Source organism: Gobio gobio (genome assembly GCF_949357685.1).
Source record: "Gobio gobio genome assembly, chromosome: 16".
NCBI classification, from domain to species: Eukaryota; Metazoa; Chordata; class Actinopteri; order Cypriniformes; family Gobionidae; genus Gobio; species Gobio gobio.
The window spans coordinates 12,556,903-12,580,553 of record NC_137109.1 but is presented as its reverse complement, the minus strand read 5'-3'; the positions used below and the strand labels follow the sequence as shown (position 1 = coordinate 12,580,553).

Here is a 23,651-nt window from a genome sequence, read left to right as displayed (position 1 = left end):
ATGTGATTTTCTGGAAACATGATATATGATTTGTCCCCTTTAACACAACAGAGTGAAAGAAGAAACGTGAGGAACGGAAAACAGAAAGTTCACCAATGTCACACACTCACCATGTTGGACGGCAATGATGCATAATTGGGGTAGCCCAGTACGTCACGTATGTACATCTCGTTACAGCACTTCCCCACCCACAAATACATCACCTACAGTGCAAAGGGCAGAAATCAGTGCGGGAAGCTGCCGCTACACAAGGCTGTTCCATCTTTGTAGATATACTTACGCTGCCACAGTCCATGAGAAACGCTCCCTCTCTAGTGAGTTTCTCTGCTGTGAGCTGCAGTAAGGGAGGCTGAGGAATCACAGAGTCATTCAGATGCAGCGCCGCCTAGAGGACAGACAAGAAAAGATCCATTCAATCTGATCTCAAACTTCATCATCACTGGCCAGACTTCAAAAAACTGGCTGCTGAAATTTGACTGGCCAATTTGTTGATTTATCAGATTGATAAGGATGTAAGCACTTAAAGAAAAAGCTTCATAGTCCAGGCAGGCAGAAGAGTTGAATTAGTGTAACGCCCCTGCTACAACTACAATGTAACTTTTTGTCACGAGTCTCAACATGATTAATTGAATCAACACCATGATTTGGTGCTCAATTATGAATAATTTTTCCTATTATTATCATCAATGTACTTGCTACTTGATGAATCTGTTTCTGAATAGAAAGATCAAACGAAGAGCATTTTTTAAATAGAAATCTGTTTCTATCTTTAATAGAAATTGACGCTACAGAGTCCTGAGCACCAGAACGACCAGGCACAGGAACAGTTTCTTCCCTCAGGCAATCCAAACACACACAATTGTACATTCCTTTATTCACTTATTTATTTAACACATACTTATTTACATTTCTAATTTACACCTAATATTCGTGTACATAGTAAATTGCTTATCCAATTTATTTTAATTTGTATATTGTGTCTTTGCTATTTTGCACATTGCCTGTATGGGGCGCCGTTTGTAAAGCGACTCACGCTGAAAATAACAGCAACATTTTGACACATTTAGCTTCAAACAATGTTTAAAAAACTGGTATGAATTTTTGGCGGTCACTTTTTTAGCACATTTACAACAATATTTATCAACTTAGAGATATTTTAAATAGTTAAATCTAAATGTTAAATCTAAATCTAAATGTTAAATCTAAATCTAAATGTTAAATCTAAATGTTAAATCTAAATCTAAATGCTAAATCTAAATCTAAATGTTAAATCTAAATGTTAAATCTAAATCTAAATGTTAAATCTAAATCTAAATGTTAAATCTAAATCTAAATCTAAATGTTGAATCTAAATCTAAATGCTAAATCTAAATGTTAAATCTAAACGTTAAATCTAAATGTTACATCTAAATCTAAATGTAAAATCTAAATGTAAAATCTAAATGTTAAATCTAAATACAAAATCTAAATCTAAATCTAAATGTTAAATCTAAATGTTAAATATAAATATAAATGTTGAATCTAAATGTTTCGGGTGAAACTAAATATTTAACTAATATGCAAATTCAGAATGCAGATAACCGGTTTTAACATTTAGATTTAACATTTAGATTTTACATTTAGATTTAGATGTAACATTTAGATTTAACGTTTAGATTTAACATTTAGATTTAGCATTTAGATTTAGATTTAACATTTAGATTTAACATTTAGATTTAGATTAAACATTTAGATTTAGATTTAGCATTTAGATTTAGATTTAACATTTAGATTTAGCATTTAGATTTAGATTTAACATTTAGATTTAACATTTAGATTTAACATTTAGATTTAGATTAAACATTTAGATTTAGATTTAGCATTTAGATTTAGATTTAACATTTAGATTTAACATTTAGATTTAGATTTAACATTTAGATTTAGATTTAACATTTAGATTTAACAATTAGATTTAATATTTAGATTTAGATTAAACATTTAGATTTAGATTTAGCATTTAGATTTAACATTTAGATTTAGATTTAACATTTAGATTTAGATTTAACATTTAGATTTAACAATTAGATTTAATATTTAGATTTAGATTAAACATTTAGATTTAGATTTAACATTTAGATTTAACATTTAGATTTAGATTTAACATTTAGATTTAGATTTAACATTTAGATTTAACATTTAGATTTAACATTTAGATTTAGATTAAACATTTAGATTTAGATTTAGCATTTAGATTTAGATTTAACATTTAGATTTAACATTTAGATTTAGATTTAACATTTAGATTTAACATTTAGATTTAACATTTAGATTTAACATTTAGATTTAGATTTAACATTTAGATTTAACATTTAGATTTAACATTTAGATTTAGATTTAACATTTAGATTTAGATTTAACATTTAGATTTAACAATTAGATTTAACATTTAGATTTAGATTAAACATTTAGATTTAGATTTAGCATTTAGATTTAACATTTAGATTTAGATTTAACATTTAGATTTAGATTTAACATTTAGATTTAACAATTAGATTTAATATTTAGATTTAGATTAAACATTTAGATTTAGATTTAACATTTAGATTTAACATTTAGATTTAGATTTAACATTTAGATTTAGATTTAACATTTAGATTTAACATTTAGATTTAACATTTAGATTTAGATTAAACATTTAGATTTAGATTTAGCATTTAGATTTAGATTTAACATTTAGATTTAACATTTAGATTTAGATTTAACATTTAGATTTAACATTTAGATTTAACATTTAGATTTAACATTTAGATTTAGATTTAACATTTAGATTTAACATTTAGATTTAACATTTAGATTTAGATTTAACATTTAGATTTAGATTTAACATTTAGATTTAACAATTAGATTTAACATTTAGATTTAGATTAAACATTTAGATTTAGATTTAGCATTTAGATTTAGATTTAACATTTAGATTTAACATTTAGATTTAGATTTAACATTTAGATTTAGATTTAACATTTAGATTTAACATTTAGATTTAACATTTAGATTTAGATTAAACATTTAGATTTAGCATTTAGATTTAACATTTAGATTTAACATTTAGATTTAGATTTAACATTTAGATTTAGATTTAACATTTAGATTTAACAATTAACATTTAGATTTAACATTTAACATTTAGATTTAACTATTTAAAATATCTCTAAGTTGATAAATATTGTTGTAAATGTGCTAAAAAAGTGACCGACAAAAATTCATTCCAGTTTTTTAAACATTGTTTGAAGCTAAATGTGTCAAAATGTTGCTGTCGTTTTCAGCGTGAGCCGCTTTACAAACGCCGCCCCATAGCCTGTACATTTTTATATTGTTATTTTTATTAGGCCTATCTGTGTCTTGTCTTGTCTTGTCACAGTCATTCTGTGCACTGTGGAGCTTCTGCCACTACAACAAATTCCTAGTATGTGTAAACATACCTAGCAATAAAGCTCATTCTGATTTAGATTTTTTTTGGAAAAGCACTTTTCAGAAAATGAATAATACTGTAATTAAAGGGCCAGTGCTCCCTGAATAACCTGGGATTAAATATGGTGCAATGGTATCCAGTGTTAATTTCACTGACGAATAATTTTCGGCAACAACCTTTTTTCACTGACGAAAACGAGACGATGACTAAATAAAAACCCCTTTTTGGATGACAAAAACTATGACGAAAATCTACCGTCAATAAAAACGAGACGGAAATGTTAGGGAGGGGCAATTAGGGAAGAGATCCAGTCAGAACTGATGTCCTGTGTAATAGATGCGCACATTAAGAGTCAATGTGTATTTCGAGCTTGTTTATAATTAAAAGTCACTCATTATATATAGTACGTTTATGGTTACACGATAAACTGTATTTAATTAAATTTAATTCCCATTTAATTCATGGTCAGGAGGAAAGACTAAGAACAGTATTTGACACATATTATTCACTAAAGTATCAGGGTCATAATAGTTAACTAAAACCATTAAAACATATTCATTACTTGAAATTAAATAAATGTTAACTGAAATTAAAAAAATAAATAAATGTAAACTTATTTGAAGCTTTAGCTTAACCTGACATACTTAACTAAAACAGAAATACAACATTATAAAAACTACATAGATGTTTTTAAAAAACAAACAAGAAAAAGTGAATTGAGCTCTCTTTCGGGTATTTTTGCGTTTGAACGGTCAAAAACACAATGCCAAAATGTCAGTTTTGACATGTATTCAAGTAACAGTCGGATATGTAATGCTTAAATGCTCAATTAATGCATTACAATTGAACTAAACTCATTAGATTTTAGTCGACTAAAACTAAAAACAATTCAGGGGACTAAAATATGATTAAAACTAAATGGCATTTTAGTCAAAAGACTATGACTAAAACGAAATCAAAATTTGCTGTCGAAAAGGAACATTAATTATTATGGATGGACTCTATAACCTCATCCTAGTAAATCATATACCATTATATTCCACACCTGTATGAATGTGCGTTACCTGTTCAGTCATGTTGTCGATGCGGTACAGGTCCGGATGAACCATACGCATGATCTGTTGCAGCGGCTGACTCTTAAACTCACACATAGAAAACACTCGCTCATCCAGACGGGTACTGGTACCAGTTCGCAGAGCTTTCTGCAGGACGAAACAAGAAAACATAAATATACTGAATGAGAAAAAAACAACAAGAATTAACAGCATTTTAAATACGTAGGGTGTTTTTCTTAAGATTTCTATGATCCGTTTGATGGCTTTTGAATGAAGTGCGTTTAGCCACTGAATGTCTGGTTGTGCATACAGCGCCCCCACCTGTTTGAGCAGAGCAAGTACATATAGAGGGAAGAGACGCAGGGCGGCAGGGGCGATCAGGCCAGAGGGCTGGATGTTTGAGCCATTAGCACGATACGCTGTTAAAGAATCCACCACAGCATTGACTAACGCGTCTCTCGCATCAGACAGACTGGAGGAGATAGAGCGATCGATAGCTGCAAAGAGACACATAGAGAGAGATGATGTTTTTTAGCAAGAAAAGCAAACAGAAATCTACAGAACCATTGCAAAAATAAAAAAAATATACACATGCACACAAGAAACTATTGCATGCTCTCGAGAAACTATTGCGTGCACATGAGAAACTTTTTTACAATTTCTGGTAGTATACTGTCTATAATCTTTTTCCATACTCTTGTTTTCTTCATAGTAAAAAGGAAGTGACACACAAAAAGGAAATAGGTTATAGTATATACATACATCAGATATTGTAAGGCGTGAGCACACAAAAAAATCCTTTGCGCATGTGAATAGTTTCTAGTGTGCACACAGATGTTTCTCATGCACACGCAAAAGTCTGCATTACATAACCGACTATATTTTTTTATTTTTGCAAAGGTCCCTTTAGGGTAGTAATCTTCCTAAATGATAAAAAACAACAACAACGACAACTCCATAGTGATTACTGATTATGTTAGGGATGCACCGATATTTGGCCGATACATCTAACAAATAATACTTTATATTTGAAAGCCGATAACCGATATTGACAGATAAATCTAAATCAAAATTATATAATTTTTGAGAGCCTGATTACAAAAACAAAAGTCTCACCATTAAAAACCATGTCCCAAGAACACAATTATTATGTTCTCATTATAATATTATGTAGCCTATATGACAGACCTGCGCATGTCTTTTACATAACACTTAACTGTATTTTCCTTTTTGAAGTGATTCCAATCATATTTCAAGCAATTCACACTCATCATGTTGAACAGTGAGCATCTGAAGGAAATAATCGCCTTTAGTATATCTGCCAAATTTTCTTATCAGGCTGATAACATTAAAACAATAACATTAAAAATGATCATATTTCAGTCGATACCGATATGGTGGCCAATATATTGTACATTCCTAGATCATGTTTAGGGTTCGACCGGTACAGATTTTTTTGTGCCGATGCCGATTTTTTTTCATCAGCCTTAGCCGATGACCGATACGGGCTGCCGGTTTTCTTGAGCCAATATTTGGAGCCGATTCTGCTTTTGTCCCCTCAATTTACATCATAAAAATGACACAATGATCATGATGATGACAATGTTACAAGTCTCAATTTAAAAAAGGAAAATTTATTGTACTAAAAAAAACAATATTTAACAAATAGTAAAAACAGGTAAGGTAGAACAAGTAAAAAAAGAGCTAAGTGCTGAAAGTAAATTCTGAAAATATAGCAACAAGCAAGCAGCATAATAAAGTGCAGACTGACTGTACTATACTTAATTTTAAAAGTAACCAACTACAGGGAGTGCAGAATTATTAGGCACGTTGATTTTCTGATCATATTTTTTTTCCAGGCACATTTGACCAATTCCAAACCACAGTAATCCTAATAACTACTATTGATTTAGTATTTAATAATGTATAAGTGATATATAATTGTTCATGAAGGCTGGAAATGAAAATCACCTTATATTCAGGTGTGCAGAATTATTAGGCATGTTTTCTTTTACAGATAAATTGAGCCAAAAAAGAGATTTAACTCAGACTGAAAAGTCAAAAAGTATTAAATGCCCATGAGAAGGATGCAATACTAATGCAATATTAGACATTGCAGTTAAGGCGTGACCATTGGACAGTGAAATGCTCGTTGGGTCAGCAGGATCTGACAAAAACAGGTGGTGAAGAAAAGACACCTGTTAACTGCAAAAGAATTAAGAATTAAGGTGAAGAATTAAGGGTGAAACCATCAGGAACCCTTTAGTCTCCAGCGCCACCATTTTCCAGAGCTGCAACCTACCTGGAGTCTCCAGAAGTGCAAGGTGTCAGGATCTCAGAGACTTCAGTTAGGTAAAGAATCCTAAAAAATGACCCCCACTAGATAAGAATCACAAGCTGAAGTGTTGTAAAATACATGAAGAAGGTTTTTTTATAGGCTTTATGGACAGATAGGTTGAGAGTGACTCTTTAAGGACCAGCACCACATCCTCTAGTACCACTGTTTGAAGAATTCATCTTCCAGAATCTGGCAGTACGTTTTGGGAGTTCATTTTAGTCCATCTCTGCAAAACGGACTTCAGGATGGACTAAAATGAACTCCCAAAACTGTAAATCTGTAAAAGAAAACATGCCTAATAATTCTGCACACCTGAATATAAGGTGATTTTCATTTCCAGCCTTCATGAACAATTATATATCACTTATACATTAAATACTAAATCAATAGTAGTTATTAGGATTACTGTGGTTTGGAATTGGTCAAATGTGCCTGGAAAAAAATATGCTCAGAAAATCAACGTGCCTAATAATTCTGCACTCCCTGTATTTACAACCTAGTGTTACAACAAGCTTAGAGCAATACTGTTTGAGTGATTGGATTAGCATCTATGCATTTGAATGACACTGTTATGCTGATTGAATTACGGCTGATGAGACAGGAATGTTTGGGGTGTGTCTCTATTTTCCTATGTCTCCTCCCCTGCTGTATAATCCCTCCCCTTGAAATGTATATAAAATACAAGGTTCAACTGGCTCTAGTCAGACTTGGAACCTCAGCGGAAAGACAGCACGTTTTTTCTCAATAAAGAATCCTGCTGAAAAACCTATCCAAGTTCTCCTGGTCTCTACTTCAAGAAACAACAGAAGTTCACAACAGTGTCAATTCTCAATTGATTTTGATTCATATGCGCGAGGGAGAGAGAGCAAGACAGTTTGTAGACGGTGAGGAGGGGCAGTGCGTGCTCTCTGCTTGTTCTCTCTCAGCAACAACACATGCGACCACCTGTCACAAGCGTAGAAGTCCGTTTCTACACCACTCACTGATCAAATAAGGCTTTAGCCTGATAAAAAAAAATCGCTTTGGCGGCTGCCAAAAAATGCAATATGTGTGGCGGCCGGTGTTGATTCTGTGGTCCATCGCCGCAAATTAGTCTATGTGTGGGAAACACTGGAGAGACACACACACACACACACGTCCAAACCGCAGCCGTGTGGTCGCTGAATAAAACTCCCATAAATACCACAGAACAACGTCTGCATTACTTAATCCCATGACCAGTGTTCGTAACAGCTAACGTACCGTAAATCCTCTAATATAGGCCCAGGCTTTTATTTTACTCAAGCGCATCGCGGTCCAGGCCTTTATTGGAAGGAGGCCAGAATTAGAGGCAGGCCTCAATTTCTATTTGAGCAAATCAAACTACCAGTAGAATGACTAAAAATGAGATTTTGCGTCTATTTCAACCTATAAAATACTAGTTTCATTTATTGAAAACGTACAGTTACCATAACATTATGGTATGCATACAGATCATTAACAACAAATACCAGTAATTCAGGCTAAATTCCAGTGTAGAAATATGGTTAAAAAAACGTAGCAAACATAGGCTACCGGTAGTGCATTGTAAACACTTAACCATACACGGTGATAATTAGGTTATTGATTCATAAAAAAAGGCAACAGACACCTTACCACTCCAAAGTTTAACCATTCCTGTCTCGTTTGGTTTGAAGTTATAAAAAAAAATCCTCACGTGCGAGTCAAGAGTGAGGTGATTGACATGACCAGTACCCTGTGGTACTTGCATGTTACTATCACAAGCAAGCATAATGTTGAGGCCTGCCCAGAAAAACGTTGGTTCTAATAATAGCCCCGGCCGCTATTAGAGACCGGCCTTTATTTACCTTCGGTGACAGCGAGACCGGCCAATGTTGGAGACCCGGCCGCTAATGGAATACAGGCCAATATTAGAGGATTTACGGTATGCATACGGATAGCCTACAACTTAGCTATTTGCAGCTCCCTAAATACAATGGCAAGCAGTTTTATAGACAAGGCATTTGCGTTTTCCATTTGGACGCATAAACTTGCTTAGCTATAGTTGCAAGCACATATAGAGCAACGTGTTTCCACTTTCAAAGTGTATGGCAATATTTCAACTAAGTCAAACAGTTAAAAGATGCTTTGAAAGTTTAAAAACTTATCGTTGTCTTGAAGAGATTCCAGCACTGCTAGTGGGGGAGGGGCAGTGCATGAACTACAGCGCAGCACAGAGCTGCCTGTGGACGCCTGTCTGTAAATAATGCCGGGAAAAAAATATCGGCGAACACAGCAGCCTTGTATCGGCCGATGCCGATACACGTAAAAAAACGCAAATATCGGCCCGATATATCGGCCGGCCGGTTTAACACTAATCATGTTGGTGAAAAACTTGCCCTCACTAGTGTGAAAATGTGTCATTAAATTACATTAAATTAGGGCTGCAACAACTAATTGCTAAAATTTAAAATGATTGATTATGAAATTATTGAATTTGATTATCAATTTATCATATCTACACATTTACATTAGTGAATAACCCATTTATATAAACGAAACACATCTGGGAAACAGTGGAGGACACAAAGTGCAGTTCATTTATTATGGTTTAGCACAGCTCAAAGGGATGCATGTGCTGTATAATGCATTTGAGACCTGTTCTCCTCAATGCATAACTTGCATAACTAAAAGACATTAAATGCATGTTCTCCTCAATGCATTACTTATTATACGCTTGTATCCTTACCGGTAAAATACATGAAAAGTATGTTTAAAATTCTACATGTAACACGAGTAAATATTTTTATGAGAGCAGTAAAGAGACAGTTGTGATGGAGTATGAATGTAATGCATGTTCCTCCTACCTCTTACCAGTTAACATTTAGTTTACTCTTTTGTTTTTCTTTATTATCATTATGATCTTTATCCTCAACTTTTATTTTCAAATGGTATGCCGTCAGTTCAATTTTGAACCCCCTTTTTTGCACACAGCGTACATAGATGCACTCACTTTATTTGTTTTTTTTGTTTTGTTTAATTGCACTTTGTTTGAAGGTCAACATTGGGAAGGATGTGGAATAACAATTTTGTAAATAGTGGATTAAAATACATTTTTATTAAGAAATAATTGTCATTGTAGTTGCAGCTCTACCATAAATACAGTGTGAAATTAAATTGATACATAGATACTAGGGATGCAGCAATACAGTTAGTCCACGGTTCAATACATACCTCGGTTTTTAACCACGGTTTTCGGTTCGGTTCGGTTCTGATGGCTTGTCACATAAATTTTTTGTTATTCTATTCTTAGGCGACAGGAACAGCAAGAGGTTAAAGAGAAAAAAAATACTATTTTTTTATTGCAATACTCTTTATTTTACTTAAAAGAATTGAAAAACCTTACTTAAACTTAAAACTTTAATTAAAAAAAAAAAACTTGTACACATTCCTAGTGTATTGGATAATATAAAATAAATATATATAAAGATTTACACTGGCAGCTCAGAGCTGTACAGCAGCATTTAAGTATGAAATTGAATTGAAAAATTAAACACTACATAGACTTCACTATAAAATATCCACTGATTCTTAGCTACTGTATTAGTTTTTCAGTCAAGATCAGTAAGTTATTTTCTCTTTGTCTTTTGTTGTTGTATTAACATTAAAGGGATATTTCACTCAAAAATGAAAATTCTGTCATCGAGAAATGAATACAGGTTTAGAACAATATTAGAGTGAGTAAATAATGAAATCATTTTAAAGGTGAACTGTCCCTTTAAGGATCGCGTGTTCACTGCCCTGTTGTCAATTTAAGACCTGCGTGCATCTAATATACATACACGATTGCGATTTTACTTTCACTTTAGACATAACCGACTGTGTTTATGTTAACCTTGTGTGTATTTGACAGTATTAGCGCAGTAAGACGACTACTTAGTCCAGTAATCACGTGTTTGACAGGCTTTTAGTGCGCACGCTCTGAAAAGCGCATGTTAAAACCGTGCACGCGAATGAAACCAGCAAGGCTTTAAAACGCATGCAAATAATGAACTTTCGTGATTGTGAATAACTATAGTGTTCCGTGAGTATAACGTGTGATGTGAATGTATGTCGCGTTGTTCAGTATTGGGATGGAGGCAAAAGATAGAATTTGTAGAAAAATAATTCATTAAATGCGAAACACCGCAATTCACAAGCGCGTATTGAACCGTGAATGCCGCACCGAACGGTTCAATATTATATTGAGAATTGGGGCATCCCTAATAGATACTAGAAACACAATACAGAACTACAGAACACTGAGCACAATGTATTGACATCGCATTCAGCACTTTGTTCCACTCACCCATGTTGGCCAGCAGGCATGAGATGGCCTGGATATCCGCTCCAGCAAACACTTCACTCAACTGACTGACCACCGGCAGACACAGAGTGTGCACTCGGATTCGACGTTTACCTGTCAATCATAAATATATACCAATCAGACAAAATCTCACTTAGCTGACAGACCACTTCCACAGTAGTGTTGGATCCGAGTCCACCGTATCGAGTCCAAGTCAAGTCCAAGTTTGAGACGCTTATTAATGTCTTATCTTAACTTCATGTTGTTACTTTTTTTTTTTATCTTTCAAGATGTGGATTCAATTGTACTCAGCAAAATTGTCAGAGTCTGTGTCAAATAATTTGAGTACAAGTTCACCCGAGTGCGTTCGAGTCCGAGGTCATTTATAATTGCAGTCCAAGTCCAAGTACTCCATAGACTATATCAAAACTGGACTAGTGGAAATGTGCACACACTCGTTTACCTTTGCTTGATGTGTAAAGAAGAGCCGCTTGAAAACAAGCGAGCGACGTATCGGCTAAACTCTCCTCGATGGACATCTGCACTGCGAAACCAGAGTCCGGGTTCACATTGGCAAGAGACAGCAAATCAGTGGAGCGCACAAAGAAGTTACCATGGAAAGTGTGGATGGACAAGCCTGTTGACCAATCAGACAAAGTGTCACTAAAGAAAAAGATACAAACAGTACAGTGTTTTCTCAAATCAGCCTTGTTGTCAAATCTATACAGATTTAGGGGCCTAGTAAGTAGTCTGAATTCTGTTTAAATGGCTTAATTGCATTTTAATAATCAAAAAGCATGTCTAATCAAAACAATTGAATTTTATGTGAATTAAACGAAATTGGTAGTGTTCTTTGAGACAAATGTATAATCAAAAACAATGATAATCAGATAAATGCATAAAACTTTATCAATTTAATTATTATTTTTTAATCTTTTAAAATGTAATCAAATGAAAATTTAACTAAAATTCTCTAAAAGGGTTGTCCCTCGTCTCTTAAGGAGTCATGGGTGTGTTTTGGGCGTAACGTGCAATAGACCAATCAGAGTCTCATCTCCCATTCCCTTTAAAAGCCAGTTGCGCTCACACCATGGCGGATTCGCCATTTACACAGAACGCTTCTCCAGAGAGGAGACCTTTTATTTTTAATATTTAAAATGTTTGTGTGCTGTCCCTGTGTGTGTAATAAGCAGAGTGTACGCGCGTTGTGCACCGCCTATAGGCTCATATTACTAAAGCACCCTTTAAATAACACAAAAAATACTGCGCTATTGACTTTATACCAGGTTTTTGTTGGTCAATGGCGCAGTCGTTTTCAGTTCCTCAAAATAGCAACGCGCCAACAATGCTCCTGAACACACCAGGTTTTCAGACCAGACGCCCATGGGTGAACAGATGCGCCAGTGCATTTGCGATTTAAACAACGTGGAGCTGGACGTGAAAATGATAACTGTGTTGGGCTGAAACTAGCAAAAAACACTGCCGTTGCATTGAGCCGGGTGTATGATTAAAATCGTTTAATGCATAGCTTGCCGTGGATTATCCCTTACATATAGCGAGACGCCAGATGCTATAAACGCCACGAGCGTCACGTACTTCAGTTTATGTAGTAGACCAAACAGACTTCATATTTCAATAACAGTCTTTTGCTCTGAATAATATTCAGACACTAGTCCATATCATGATTACATATTGTCAATATTGTACAGCCCTACTTTTGATTTACTCATTCAAATCCTGTAACATTATGTGTTATACAGTAAATTCCATTTTTATGACCGGATTGCACGATTCCGTCCGCGTTTCCTGCATAGCGGAAATCACAAGGCCCAGTGTCAGTGTCAATCAAAGCAAATGCAACCCATGATTGGCCAGCGTGTCTCTTCCCCCTCACCTTTGGTGCACCTGATCCTCATGACGGCTTCAAATCCAATCTTTCTGGTGAGATATCGCTGGAGATCCTTCTGGAATTTCTGACTCTGCGCTGCATTGTGAATGTGATGGAAGGACGGGTAGAAGAAGACGCTCCCGGCTGAGTATTTGGACACACACGCTGCAACAAGAAGACAAAAAGGTCTCGTCTCACAACTTTAAGTCACATATAAGAGCTGAGAAAGAACACTGAGTGTGTATGTGTACCTAAAGAAGCCAGGTCTGAGTACTGAGAGCTCAGCAAGAACAGATCCACTCCGATCTGCTGTCCAGAACAATCCAGAGCCAGTTTCTTGTAAAAGTCTGTAGCAGGACCCAAGTGCTGGACATTCTAGACCCAAACCAACAAAAACACTCAAAACGCTATTCCTTCAAACATCACACAATACTGGCCCTTGAGAATTATCAGGGTTTTAAGACTGTTTAAAACCTGCACAAATAAACTGAATACCATGTGTCTATATACAGTGCAAACTCATAAAATCTCAAAATAAATAATATCTCAGATTCTATATATATTAGGGCTGGGACAATAGATCAATGCATCGCAATTCGTGGATCGATTTTGAGATTTTTTGGTTCGCGATTCTCTCTCCAATCGATTCTGAGCTGAGTTTTTAGCAGCAGATGGCACTGTTGGCTAATTTTAACCACACGCTCAAATTCTCACGAAGAAGAGCCCTGAAGAGCGCTTGTGCATTCGGCTGTGTGTGAGAGGAGTCCTTGCAAGTGGTTAAATGTACTTGCACCTCAGAATGCTTTTATGACACGAAATTAAAGGGTACATAACACACACAGTTTCTGCCAGTCTCATGTTAATCTTCTGTGCCTATAGAGTAGTATAGCATCCTTCATATCTCCCAAGAGTCTTTAGTTTTACCATATTTATAAAGGACAGATACGCTGTACCGATTCTTTCTGAAAACAGCCGAGCTCATGGAGGAGTGCAGTGGGCAGAGCTAAAGAGACACGAGCGTGCGCGCACACACACACACACACACACACACACACACGCACAATACACAATACATCATTGATGACATCATTATATGCACCGATTGTCAACCAACAAAACACAGACATCTGATGCAGTTTCACTCACCGCCTGTGGTTTCAACTCGTGACCGGGAACAAACATACACACTTGCAGAACTCCGTTGCTGCTCCGGGAAAATAAATTGCATCCACTGTTCCCTTAACACTGGGTTATTTGGAAAGCTGAACAAGGTCATCTTTCCCTCACAACCACAAACACACTTCTTTAGTGATATTGTTGATTTTGTGGTCTAAAAACAAAATGCCAACGCTGCCGACGGCTTCCGTAACCCGAATGAAGCTTGTTGATGGGCGCGCTCTTGCTCTTGCTCTGGTTGATGTGTGTGTGTGTGTGTGTGTGTGTGTGTGCACTCTTCTGGGAGAAGTGCCCATACAAGGAATACTGAATATACAAGGAATATTCAAGTGGTGTGTGTAAGGAATTGGAAGCAAGCAGAGTATGGCTGTTTCTAACGCACACAGCGTCATCTGCCGTTAAAAACTAAGGAGAGAGAATCACAATGCACACTGAAAATCTCAACATCGATCCAGAATCGTTTGAAGAATCATGATTCATTCACGATTTATTGTCCTAGCCCTAATATATAATGTGTTAAACAATGTTCTTACTCTTTCCTTCCTGTGACAGGGCAGCCCAGCGTTTGTTTAACTTGAATGATGATTCAGGAGTTACCTTGGTGCTGGATCTGAGGTTGGGGTCTTCCCGTGACTGCAGGAGTCCAGCGCCAAGGGTGGGCAGCTGGGTCTGAAACACGGACACTCGGCCTCCGGTCGGGGACATGAGTTTATATGCCGCCTGCAGAGCTGGACCCAGAGCGCTCTGAGTCTCGCGCGTGTGCGTGAACATCCCCGGCAGAGCGTTCAGCAGGTCCTTCACCAGCTGGGAGCACATGCACAAACACACAGATAACGCAGCTGCAAAAACGGTGTCACTTATCAAAGCTTGTGTTCTAGAGATATAAAGCCGGGAAATGGGCTGACCTCACACATGCACAAAGATACGAAGACTTAAAATACTGAGATAAGATTCAAACCTCTTTTCTCTCTTTGAGATTCACCAGCAGACTGTCGTGTGTTGGGATGAAAACATCTAAGAGAATCAAACAAATTTAGATTGAAGAACAATCTCTTTGCACAATTATTTGGATTAAAACTGAAAAGGTATTTTGGTCTTGTGTGATTAATAAACCACAAAAGACTGGTATATATATATATATATATATATATATATGTATTTTTTTTTCTTGTTTTAAGCATAAATAAAAGTGATGTTAGGGTTAGGGTATATTATATGTTACTCAACATATATAATATAAAGATGATATAATATAAATTATATAATTTTCCAAACTAGTAGTACTCTACTATATTTCTGACAAATAATTCAATTAGAGTCTGATTGGTATTTTAGTAGTGGTATGCCAATATAGACATGAAAATCTGCTTCTTGTGTAAACAGATTTCTTGCGTGAAAGTGACTATTATCAATCAAAAATTGCCAATTTTCAGTGCTAAAGCTTGCTGCATTATTAGACAAAGGCACTCTTGATGTGCAAAGCTACAATCAGTGAACACAGAGAAAGAGAATCAGACAGGATTACCATCAATATCAGACACCACCAGCATCTGGGGCTGAGAAAGACCTTCCTGCAGGTTATAGAAGTGGACGGTGCTGTCAAACGTCACAAACCCGACGTGTGTACGTGTATCTCCGGGCAACCTGAGACAGAGAAACACACACAAGCCTCGTCATATCTGAGGGGTGTGAATAAACATGCTATCTGATTTGAGTCCTGAATAATATCTCACTTTTCTAAATTGTCCAATAATGACTGGCAAAACAGATTCAGGTAGCCCGACTCCATGGCATTATGGGATACATCCAACACAAACAGGTACACAGCAGGCTGAGGAGGCCGCAGCTAGATAAGGAAAGCAAATGTGCATAAACAGGAACACTGAAGCTCTTTAAAAGACAGACAGGCACACACACTCACCATGTAATCAGAGGAGGCGATGAACTCTACAGTTGAATTCTGGACCTCTGGTCTTTTGTGGGGCTCACCGTATGAACGAGTAACAGGATTATACATGAACTCATCAGGAACTGATCGAGAAGAGGAGACTCTATGAGAACACCAATATGCTAACAAATATAAAAAATTATTTATATATCCTGGAGGGCTCTTACCATCATTGACTCTGTAACACAAATTACACTTCCACCTGCGCTGGTCCAGAAACGAAACGAAAGGGTTTATATACGTCCGACACGAACGACAACGAACAATAGTGTTAGAGGTGATGACCGGTAACTGCTGCAGAGACAGAGAGAGAAAGAGAGTTAATGAAGACATAATTATATCTGCATTATCATGTCAGTAAAACTCTAGAAAAGGGAGAACAGGTGTATGACACCTAGACATGTGCCGGTAAACGGTAATACGATATATCGCGATAATGAACATGCCCAATATTGTTATCGTGGGCACTTCAAAATATCGTGAATAATTATTTCTTACGAATTATTCAGATTTTTAGAATGCATTAAGAATACTTTACCCATCAACCATTTAAAATGAACAATACGTCAAAGAGGAACGCGCACTGATGTAAACAAAACCCAACGTGCATGAGCAGCGCATGGCGGAATGAGTGAAGGACGCGCAATTCACTCTCTGACAGCAGATGGCGCTGACGGAACAGCAGAAATGCAGCCGTTTCCCCGGTAATTCTCGGAAACAAAACCAAATACTTAATACTTAAAGACTTAAGGCTATTCATTTTCAAACTTAAACATTTCATATTTTAATCTTACATGCCCTAGATATTGTTGGAATATGTTCTGATTTTTGTTCAGTCAAACACTATACAATAAGGCTCCATTATTTAACATTAGTTCATTCATTAACAAACTGACAATGAAAAATACTTCTAAAACGTGTATTAATCTTAGTTAGCCAGCATTTAATAACACATTATTAATATCAAAAGTTGTAACTGTATTATTTAATGGACCTGAGCTAACACTGACTAACAGTTGCTTTTTTTTTAACTAACATTATCAAAGAAGAATAACTTCTGTAAAAATGTAGTTATTCGCTCTTTGTTGATGTTAATGCATTAACTAGTGAGACATTATTGTAAAGTGTTACCTATTGTTCTTTATAATTCTTTTGCACTTTAAACTGTTTTAAATATTTGTTTACTTTATACATTTTTGTGTATTGCTTTATTGTATTTAAATGTTTGGTTCTTTTGTAATAAGAAAGTTATTAAACCTGTTATAGTATGACAACACTTTTTTTGCAACAAATTTCAATATTGTGATAATACCGTATACCGTGATAAAAGCTTCAGCAATGAATCGCAACATGAAAATTTTATACCGGCACATGCCTAATTTATCTGTCATTCATGTCAAGAGCTGATAAAAAAATTTAATTTATTGAAATATTTTAAAACAGTGCTATCAATTGATAACCCCCCCCCCAAACTAATTAATTACAAATTCTTTCTGTAATTAATCGCAATTAAAAACATATTGTAATAATTTCACAGTTACTCTCCAAATGAATGTAGAAACATTATTGATTTATTTAAATATTTGTTGTAATGGCATCTTTTTATGAATGAAGGCCAGTATCACTGATACTAATACTGATTTTTTTTTTTACATTAATGATACACATTCAGCATTACAGTAAAATTTAAAGATATATCAATTTCAACATTTATTAGGCTTTAAAAAAACCTTTTAATTTAAGTGAACTTAAAACAATCCTCACATAAACCCATTATAATAAATGTCATATTTACCTGTGACCTTCCTCTCTAACAGGTAGGCAATATACAGAAATTGAATTAAGTTATCAAACAGTCTTAACGGCATAAATGAAATACAGATAAATCCTTATTAAAGATACAATTTTCTCTGTTCCCTTTGTTCTTTGATGAACTTTAATGACAGACATATTAGTGGCTGCTGTCAAGATCTGCCGAACATGACGAGGACCTGACACACTGTCACTCTTTAAGTTAATTTCACAGAGTTCAGTTGTGTGAACAACACACACCATACGTGTACGTCCGAACACATGCACACTCTGGCCAGAGCAGTAATAATGCGAGGTGGTTACATGCCTGTTAATTGCGGTTAAAATTGCTGTTTGTCACATAGTTTACTGTGAGATTAGACTGTTGATGATTACTATGATTATGAGCTTAAATCGCATTTGTTTGATCAAAGTATTGTATTTACATGAGGTAAAGTTTAATTGCAATTGTGTCAAAATACCATTAATAAAATAACCCATAAATCGCATTATGAGGGTGCATGTACAGTAAATGCGCTCAATGACTGAGTATTGTTTGACTGATAAGGGTTTTCCAATGGCTGATATTGATATGAAAGACATTACTCAATTAATAATCTTAAAAATGATCAAAATTCAGCCAATCAAGAGACCTGTTAAATATACACTACTGTTCAAAAGTTTGAGGTTGTTAGATTTCGTTTGAATAGAAAGTTCAGAAGAACAGCATTTATTTGAAATAGAAATATTTTGTAACATTTTTGCAAGACTTTTTAAGACCTTTAAAAGACCATTTTGAATTAAATTTAAGACCTACATCACGACATAAAAAAAAAGAAAAGAAGCACATGCAGAGTCACAAAATGACTTGCAAAGTAAATTACTGTATTCAAATTGAACAAAGTATTGATAACATTTAAACAATATTTTTGTGCGATTTCTGCGATCAAAATAACTGATTTTGTGGTGGTAATTTCCAGAAATTTGCTTTTCATAATTAAGATACCACATTTACCATATTACATATTATGTTAGATGCACAATAGTCACTAGGGGTGTAACGGTACACATATTCATACCGAACCGTTTCGGTACAGGGCTTTCGGTTCGGTACACGTGTGTACCAAACGGTACGAATGCAATCTTAAACAGTTAACGGTAGGCTTGTTTGAAGCGTGGATCATACTTCAATCCAAGTTCCCAGACTAACATATTAAGCATTCTGTCCATTTTATCACGAAATTCAAACGATAAATGCCGTTTTGACGCTCTTTAATGTGACGTGACTGATCACTGTATTGACGCGTCAGTTAAAGCTGCGGCACGGCGACGAGTGAACACGATCATCTCTTTCTAGTCAAAGAATAATCATGAATGAACATCTGACAGTATGAGCATACATCACAATTTACTGAAACGTATCATATGTGGTGTAATCACTCAATCAGTGTTTCAATGGTGGAAAGAAGTCAATAAAACAGCTTGTAAACAATGTCACGCAGCATCACATTTACCTCAGAAGTCATTCAGTGTCCACAGCTGTTAGTTCACTAGAGAAATTAACTCTTTCGCTAAATATATGCACTATATTTGCCTATACATTCATTATATTCTACTGAATCGGTTAGTGATGTCTTGATTATTTAAAGGTCCTGTTCTTCATGATCCCATTTTTCAAACTTTAGTTAGTGTGTAATGTTGCTGTTAGAGCATAAATAATACCTGTAAAATTATAAAGCTCAAAGTTCAATGCCAAGCGAGATATTTTATTTAACAAAAGTTCCCTTTCAAAGCCTACAGCGAACGGCCGGTTTGGACTACATCCCTGTACATCCTGCTTTAATTACGTCAGTAGAGCAGTTTGTCGACTAACCTCCGCCCACAAGAATATGCGAAAAAGGGGGCGTGGTCTTGTTGCTCCCTCGTGGAGAAGAGGAAGTGTTGCGTTCGGTTCGGTTCGGTTGCGTTTGTCGCCATGTCGTTCAGACGCTGTTATTTTCATCCCGGAGTCAAATCACCTTTGTTTGGCTTTCAGGGGCTGTAGTTTGAGCGCGTTCATCTCCCCGTTATGGTAAGAGGCGTGACCTTTCCGGGCAACGTGAGCTAAGCTGCTGTCGAATAACAACACGGGAACCGCTGGCACAATCAGAACTCGTTACGTGTTTCTGAAAGAGGGACTTCATAGAACGAGGAAATTCTCAGGCCGTTTTGAGGACAGTGAAAACAGCGGTATACAGATAAGTAAATTGTGTGAAAAATACTGTGTTTTTTTACATGTGAAACATGAACACATGTTATATTGCACACTGTAAACACAATCAAAGCTTCAAAAAAACACGAAAAACGGGACCTTTAATGTATGTTTAAATAAATCTGTCATGAAAATGACAGACACTGTGTATAAATGATTATATTTCAACAACGAATTTGAGTAAAACATAATTTTATAATTAGATTTAGAAGTAATGTGCCTTATGTGAAGTTTACATGTTTGCATTCAATGTGTTATTTGAGTGTTGATTATCTAAAAATAAATAGCAACTGAATTTAGGGTAATTTGGACTCTGTTGTATTATAGTAATGCGCAAGTAAGGTCTCCCTATATAGTTTACACTTTACAGCATTAGCAGAGATCTTTTTTTTTATCTTTAAGAATCTTTTAGTTTTGAATGCATTTAAGGAAAGACACAGTTTGTTCAGTAATCCACTGTTTAATAAAAAAAAAGGGTATTTTATATTTCGTTTTCTCTCCCCTGCTGTACCGAACCGTCAGTTTTGTGTACTGTTACACCCCTAATAGTCACACATGACAATAGAACAAACCAAATGCATAAATCTTGTTTATTTTGGTATCTTACAAAAAAAGGCCTGTCTAGTGGTGTGCTATCTAGCATTAATAACATGATCACTTAGGGTGTGAAACATGACTAAAATCAAAAAGTAAACCATTTTTTTGTGATTATTTTGGATTGAAATGAATTATGCAAGATCGAAAAAAAATTTCAAAATTGTGTTGATTTTGCACTGTATTCAGTGATTGCGGGATTGCGAATAAAATCAGTTTTATGTGTATGTGGTACAATCCGAAAGAGACTAATGGCAACAACATGAAAGCTGATTGGCTGCAATCTAAATTGCATATTGATTGCATGTTGGCCTCATCACCCCAGAATAAACCCCAAAAAAAACATTCTAAAGCATTTCAATGAGCATTAGAGGTAGCGTTACATGGACGTAGGAAAATGAAGACCGGTTTAAAATGATTTAAGACCTAGAACTCAATACTTTTTAAGGCCACGTGGAAACCCTGCATTGACCAAGGGTTGAGTTTGATTTGTGCTTTCTGCTCAGGTAGTGTCCTACCGTTAAATCTCTGAAGGGATGCAGCAATAATCCAAGAGGCAGACGAGCTTTATTCAACAGAGCTTGAGTCTGGGGAATGTTAGTGAGAGTACAGCGAAACGTGCTGGAAGAGACAGAGAATGAAAGAGAAACTGTTAAACAAAACACAAAGCTGTTTCTCTGTTTGCACCTGTTGTGTGAAACCACAACCTCCTACAAACACGTCGCCTCTCTGCTCTTACTCAGGGCTGCAGTTGACCTTGCGGAGGTCGTTGCTCAGGTTGGGCTCAGGTGGAGGTGCCCGTTGGGGAGGGAGGATGTTTCTCTCCTGGAGTAGATTCACCGGTCTCAAGGTTTCCACATCCAGCTCAGGAACGCCGCTGAGGCCTCCTAAAGCTGACGACAGCTCGGACAGAGATGGGAAAGGCTGCGGAAACACAAACACAGCTGTCTTTGACAAACCACTTCCCGAATGACACTGAAATATCACAAACTAGCGCTGTTGTTGGTACCTGTGAGTATGGCTGGTATCCTGGTGGTTTGTATCCTCCGTGTGAGGGGGAGGAGTCTGGTCTGGGGGCAGGGCTTTGTTGGTAAGCAGGATGCATGGTTGGGTAATTGTATCCGAAGGGTGGAGCCTGCTTGGTGGGCACTCCGGCAGGAGGAGCAGCATGATCTGAAGAGAAAGACGAGATAAACATGTAGCAGTTCGTCATTCACGTGTAGATCTGGCTTTGAGATATGACAGTTAGCGGTGTGAGGGTGTACCCGTGTAACTGCCGCCTTCCAGAGACTCATAACTGTTGGGAACCGGAGAGGCACTGTCTGTGGTTGTAGATGAGCTGTCTCCACCTGCAAGAGTTTACAAACACACAGACAAGAGGCTCTCATTTATATGCACGCATTAAATTACTCAAACTCAGGAATGCATACTTTTGAACTATTTCAACTTATTGTTCAAAACAGTGATTCAGCAACTCAAAACATTTGAAATGTCATATAATCCAATATTATATATACACAGTATATAAAACATAATATACAGGAGCTAGTTTGTTGTCAGCAAGATATTTTTAGAGAGAAATTAAAACTTTAGGAAAGAATGCTAGTGATGCACCGATCATGATTTTACATGGCCGATTCCGATACCGATTTTTTTCAAGAAAACTGTCCGATTCCGATACCGATTTCCGTTTTTTTTTTTTCACACAATAAAGTAATGAAAGTATACATGAACAAGATGTTTATTTGGTATTTAACAGGCTAAATTGGCTTTTGGCTAATGAAAACAAGTCCGCAATCTGAAATTAACAGGAAATTTAATTGGAAATGAAAAGGCTGAAAGGTGAAATTAAAGGCAACAACTGCATATTCTGCAATCCAAACAAAGATGTTACTTAAATCAGCATTTGTTTTTAAATTCAGTGTAAAGAAAAAAAGTTCATGTTTTTCATTGAAAAAAGTTCAAAATGTTCATGTTTTTCTTTCTTCAGTCGAAAAGAAATTAAGGTTTTTGAGGAAAATATTTCAGGATTTTTCTCCATATAGTGGACTTCAATGAGGTCCAACGGGTTGAAGGTCCAAATTAGGGCTGCAACGACGCGTCGACGTCGTCGATGACGTCGACTACGAAAATACGTCGACGTGCGTGAAATGCGTCGACGCGTCGGCGGCACATTATTTACGTTCTAGAATGGAACAGAAGATCTAGAATAATGGCAGCTTCTGCTCCCGGGCATAGTGAAAATTATCATTTATCATATAAAGCCAGACCGCGACATTCAAAAGTGTGGGAGTACTTTAAACAGAAGCCGAGTAAAACTGTGCTTTGTTCGCTCTGTAACGCCGGTTTCACACTGCGCGCGCAGGCAGAGCAGAAGCTGTGCGCGTGGAGAGCGGGAGCTTTCACACTGCCAATCAGTGTTGCCAAGTCCGCTTTTTTCCGCGGAATTGGGCTACTTCTACACTGTTGCCGCGGGCTGTGTCTCATGTCCGCGGGTTGAAGCAAAAAAACACACATATTTAACACCCCGAACGCGATGTTTACCAGAGAACCTCCCCGAAACGCGATTGGGCTTGTTTTGAGGAACGAATGGGTGGGTTTTGTTGTGTAAACCTGGCAACCCTTCCAGTGTTCTCTCGCGCAGCTGAACCGTGGCGCGTGTATTGCAACAGACGGTCACATTTTCCGGGGTTCTTCTCCGACCCCAGTACGTCTCGTGCTTTTATTTATTATGGGCTGCATATATCTCCTGTTAATGCGACCTGGTTCCCCTCTGTCCCAAACACATATGCATAAAACATGCTGTATATAGGTAGTTTACATGATTAAAGTAACATT

General features: G+C 36.2%; 1 protein-coding gene across 2 annotated transcripts in view; it reads right to left on the bottom strand.

Annotated features, from left to right (window-relative positions):
* The window catches only part of sec24b (SEC24 homolog B, COPII coat complex component), a 55,216-nt gene that overhangs the window by 11,928 nt on the left and 19,637 nt on the right, over positions 1-23,651 (bottom strand). For both annotated transcript variants that reach the window (XM_079839059.1, XM_079839060.1), the window contains 18 exons: positions 22,079-22,162; positions 21,823-21,986; positions 21,553-21,737; positions 21,332-21,434; positions 16,345-16,471; positions 16,151-16,260; positions 15,963-16,075; positions 15,755-15,873; positions 15,188-15,243; positions 14,827-15,033; positions 13,305-13,428; positions 13,060-13,218; positions 11,629-11,802; positions 11,169-11,279; positions 4,825-5,000; positions 4,513-4,650; positions 281-385; positions 111-203 (listed from right to left, as the gene is read on the bottom strand). In XM_079839059.1, coding sequence (XP_079695185.1) covers positions 111-203; positions 281-385; positions 4,513-4,650; positions 4,825-5,000; positions 11,169-11,279; positions 11,629-11,802; positions 13,060-13,218; positions 13,305-13,428; positions 14,827-15,033; positions 15,188-15,243; positions 15,755-15,873; positions 15,963-16,075; positions 16,151-16,260; positions 16,345-16,471; positions 21,332-21,434; positions 21,553-21,737; positions 21,823-21,986; positions 22,079-22,162 — 2,348 coding nt within the window. The remainder of the gene's footprint in view (positions 1-110; positions 204-280; positions 386-4,512; positions 4,651-4,824; positions 5,001-11,168; positions 11,280-11,628; positions 11,803-13,059; positions 13,219-13,304; positions 13,429-14,826; positions 15,034-15,187; positions 15,244-15,754; positions 15,874-15,962; positions 16,076-16,150; positions 16,261-16,344; positions 16,472-21,331; positions 21,435-21,552; positions 21,738-21,822; positions 21,987-22,078; positions 22,163-23,651) is intronic.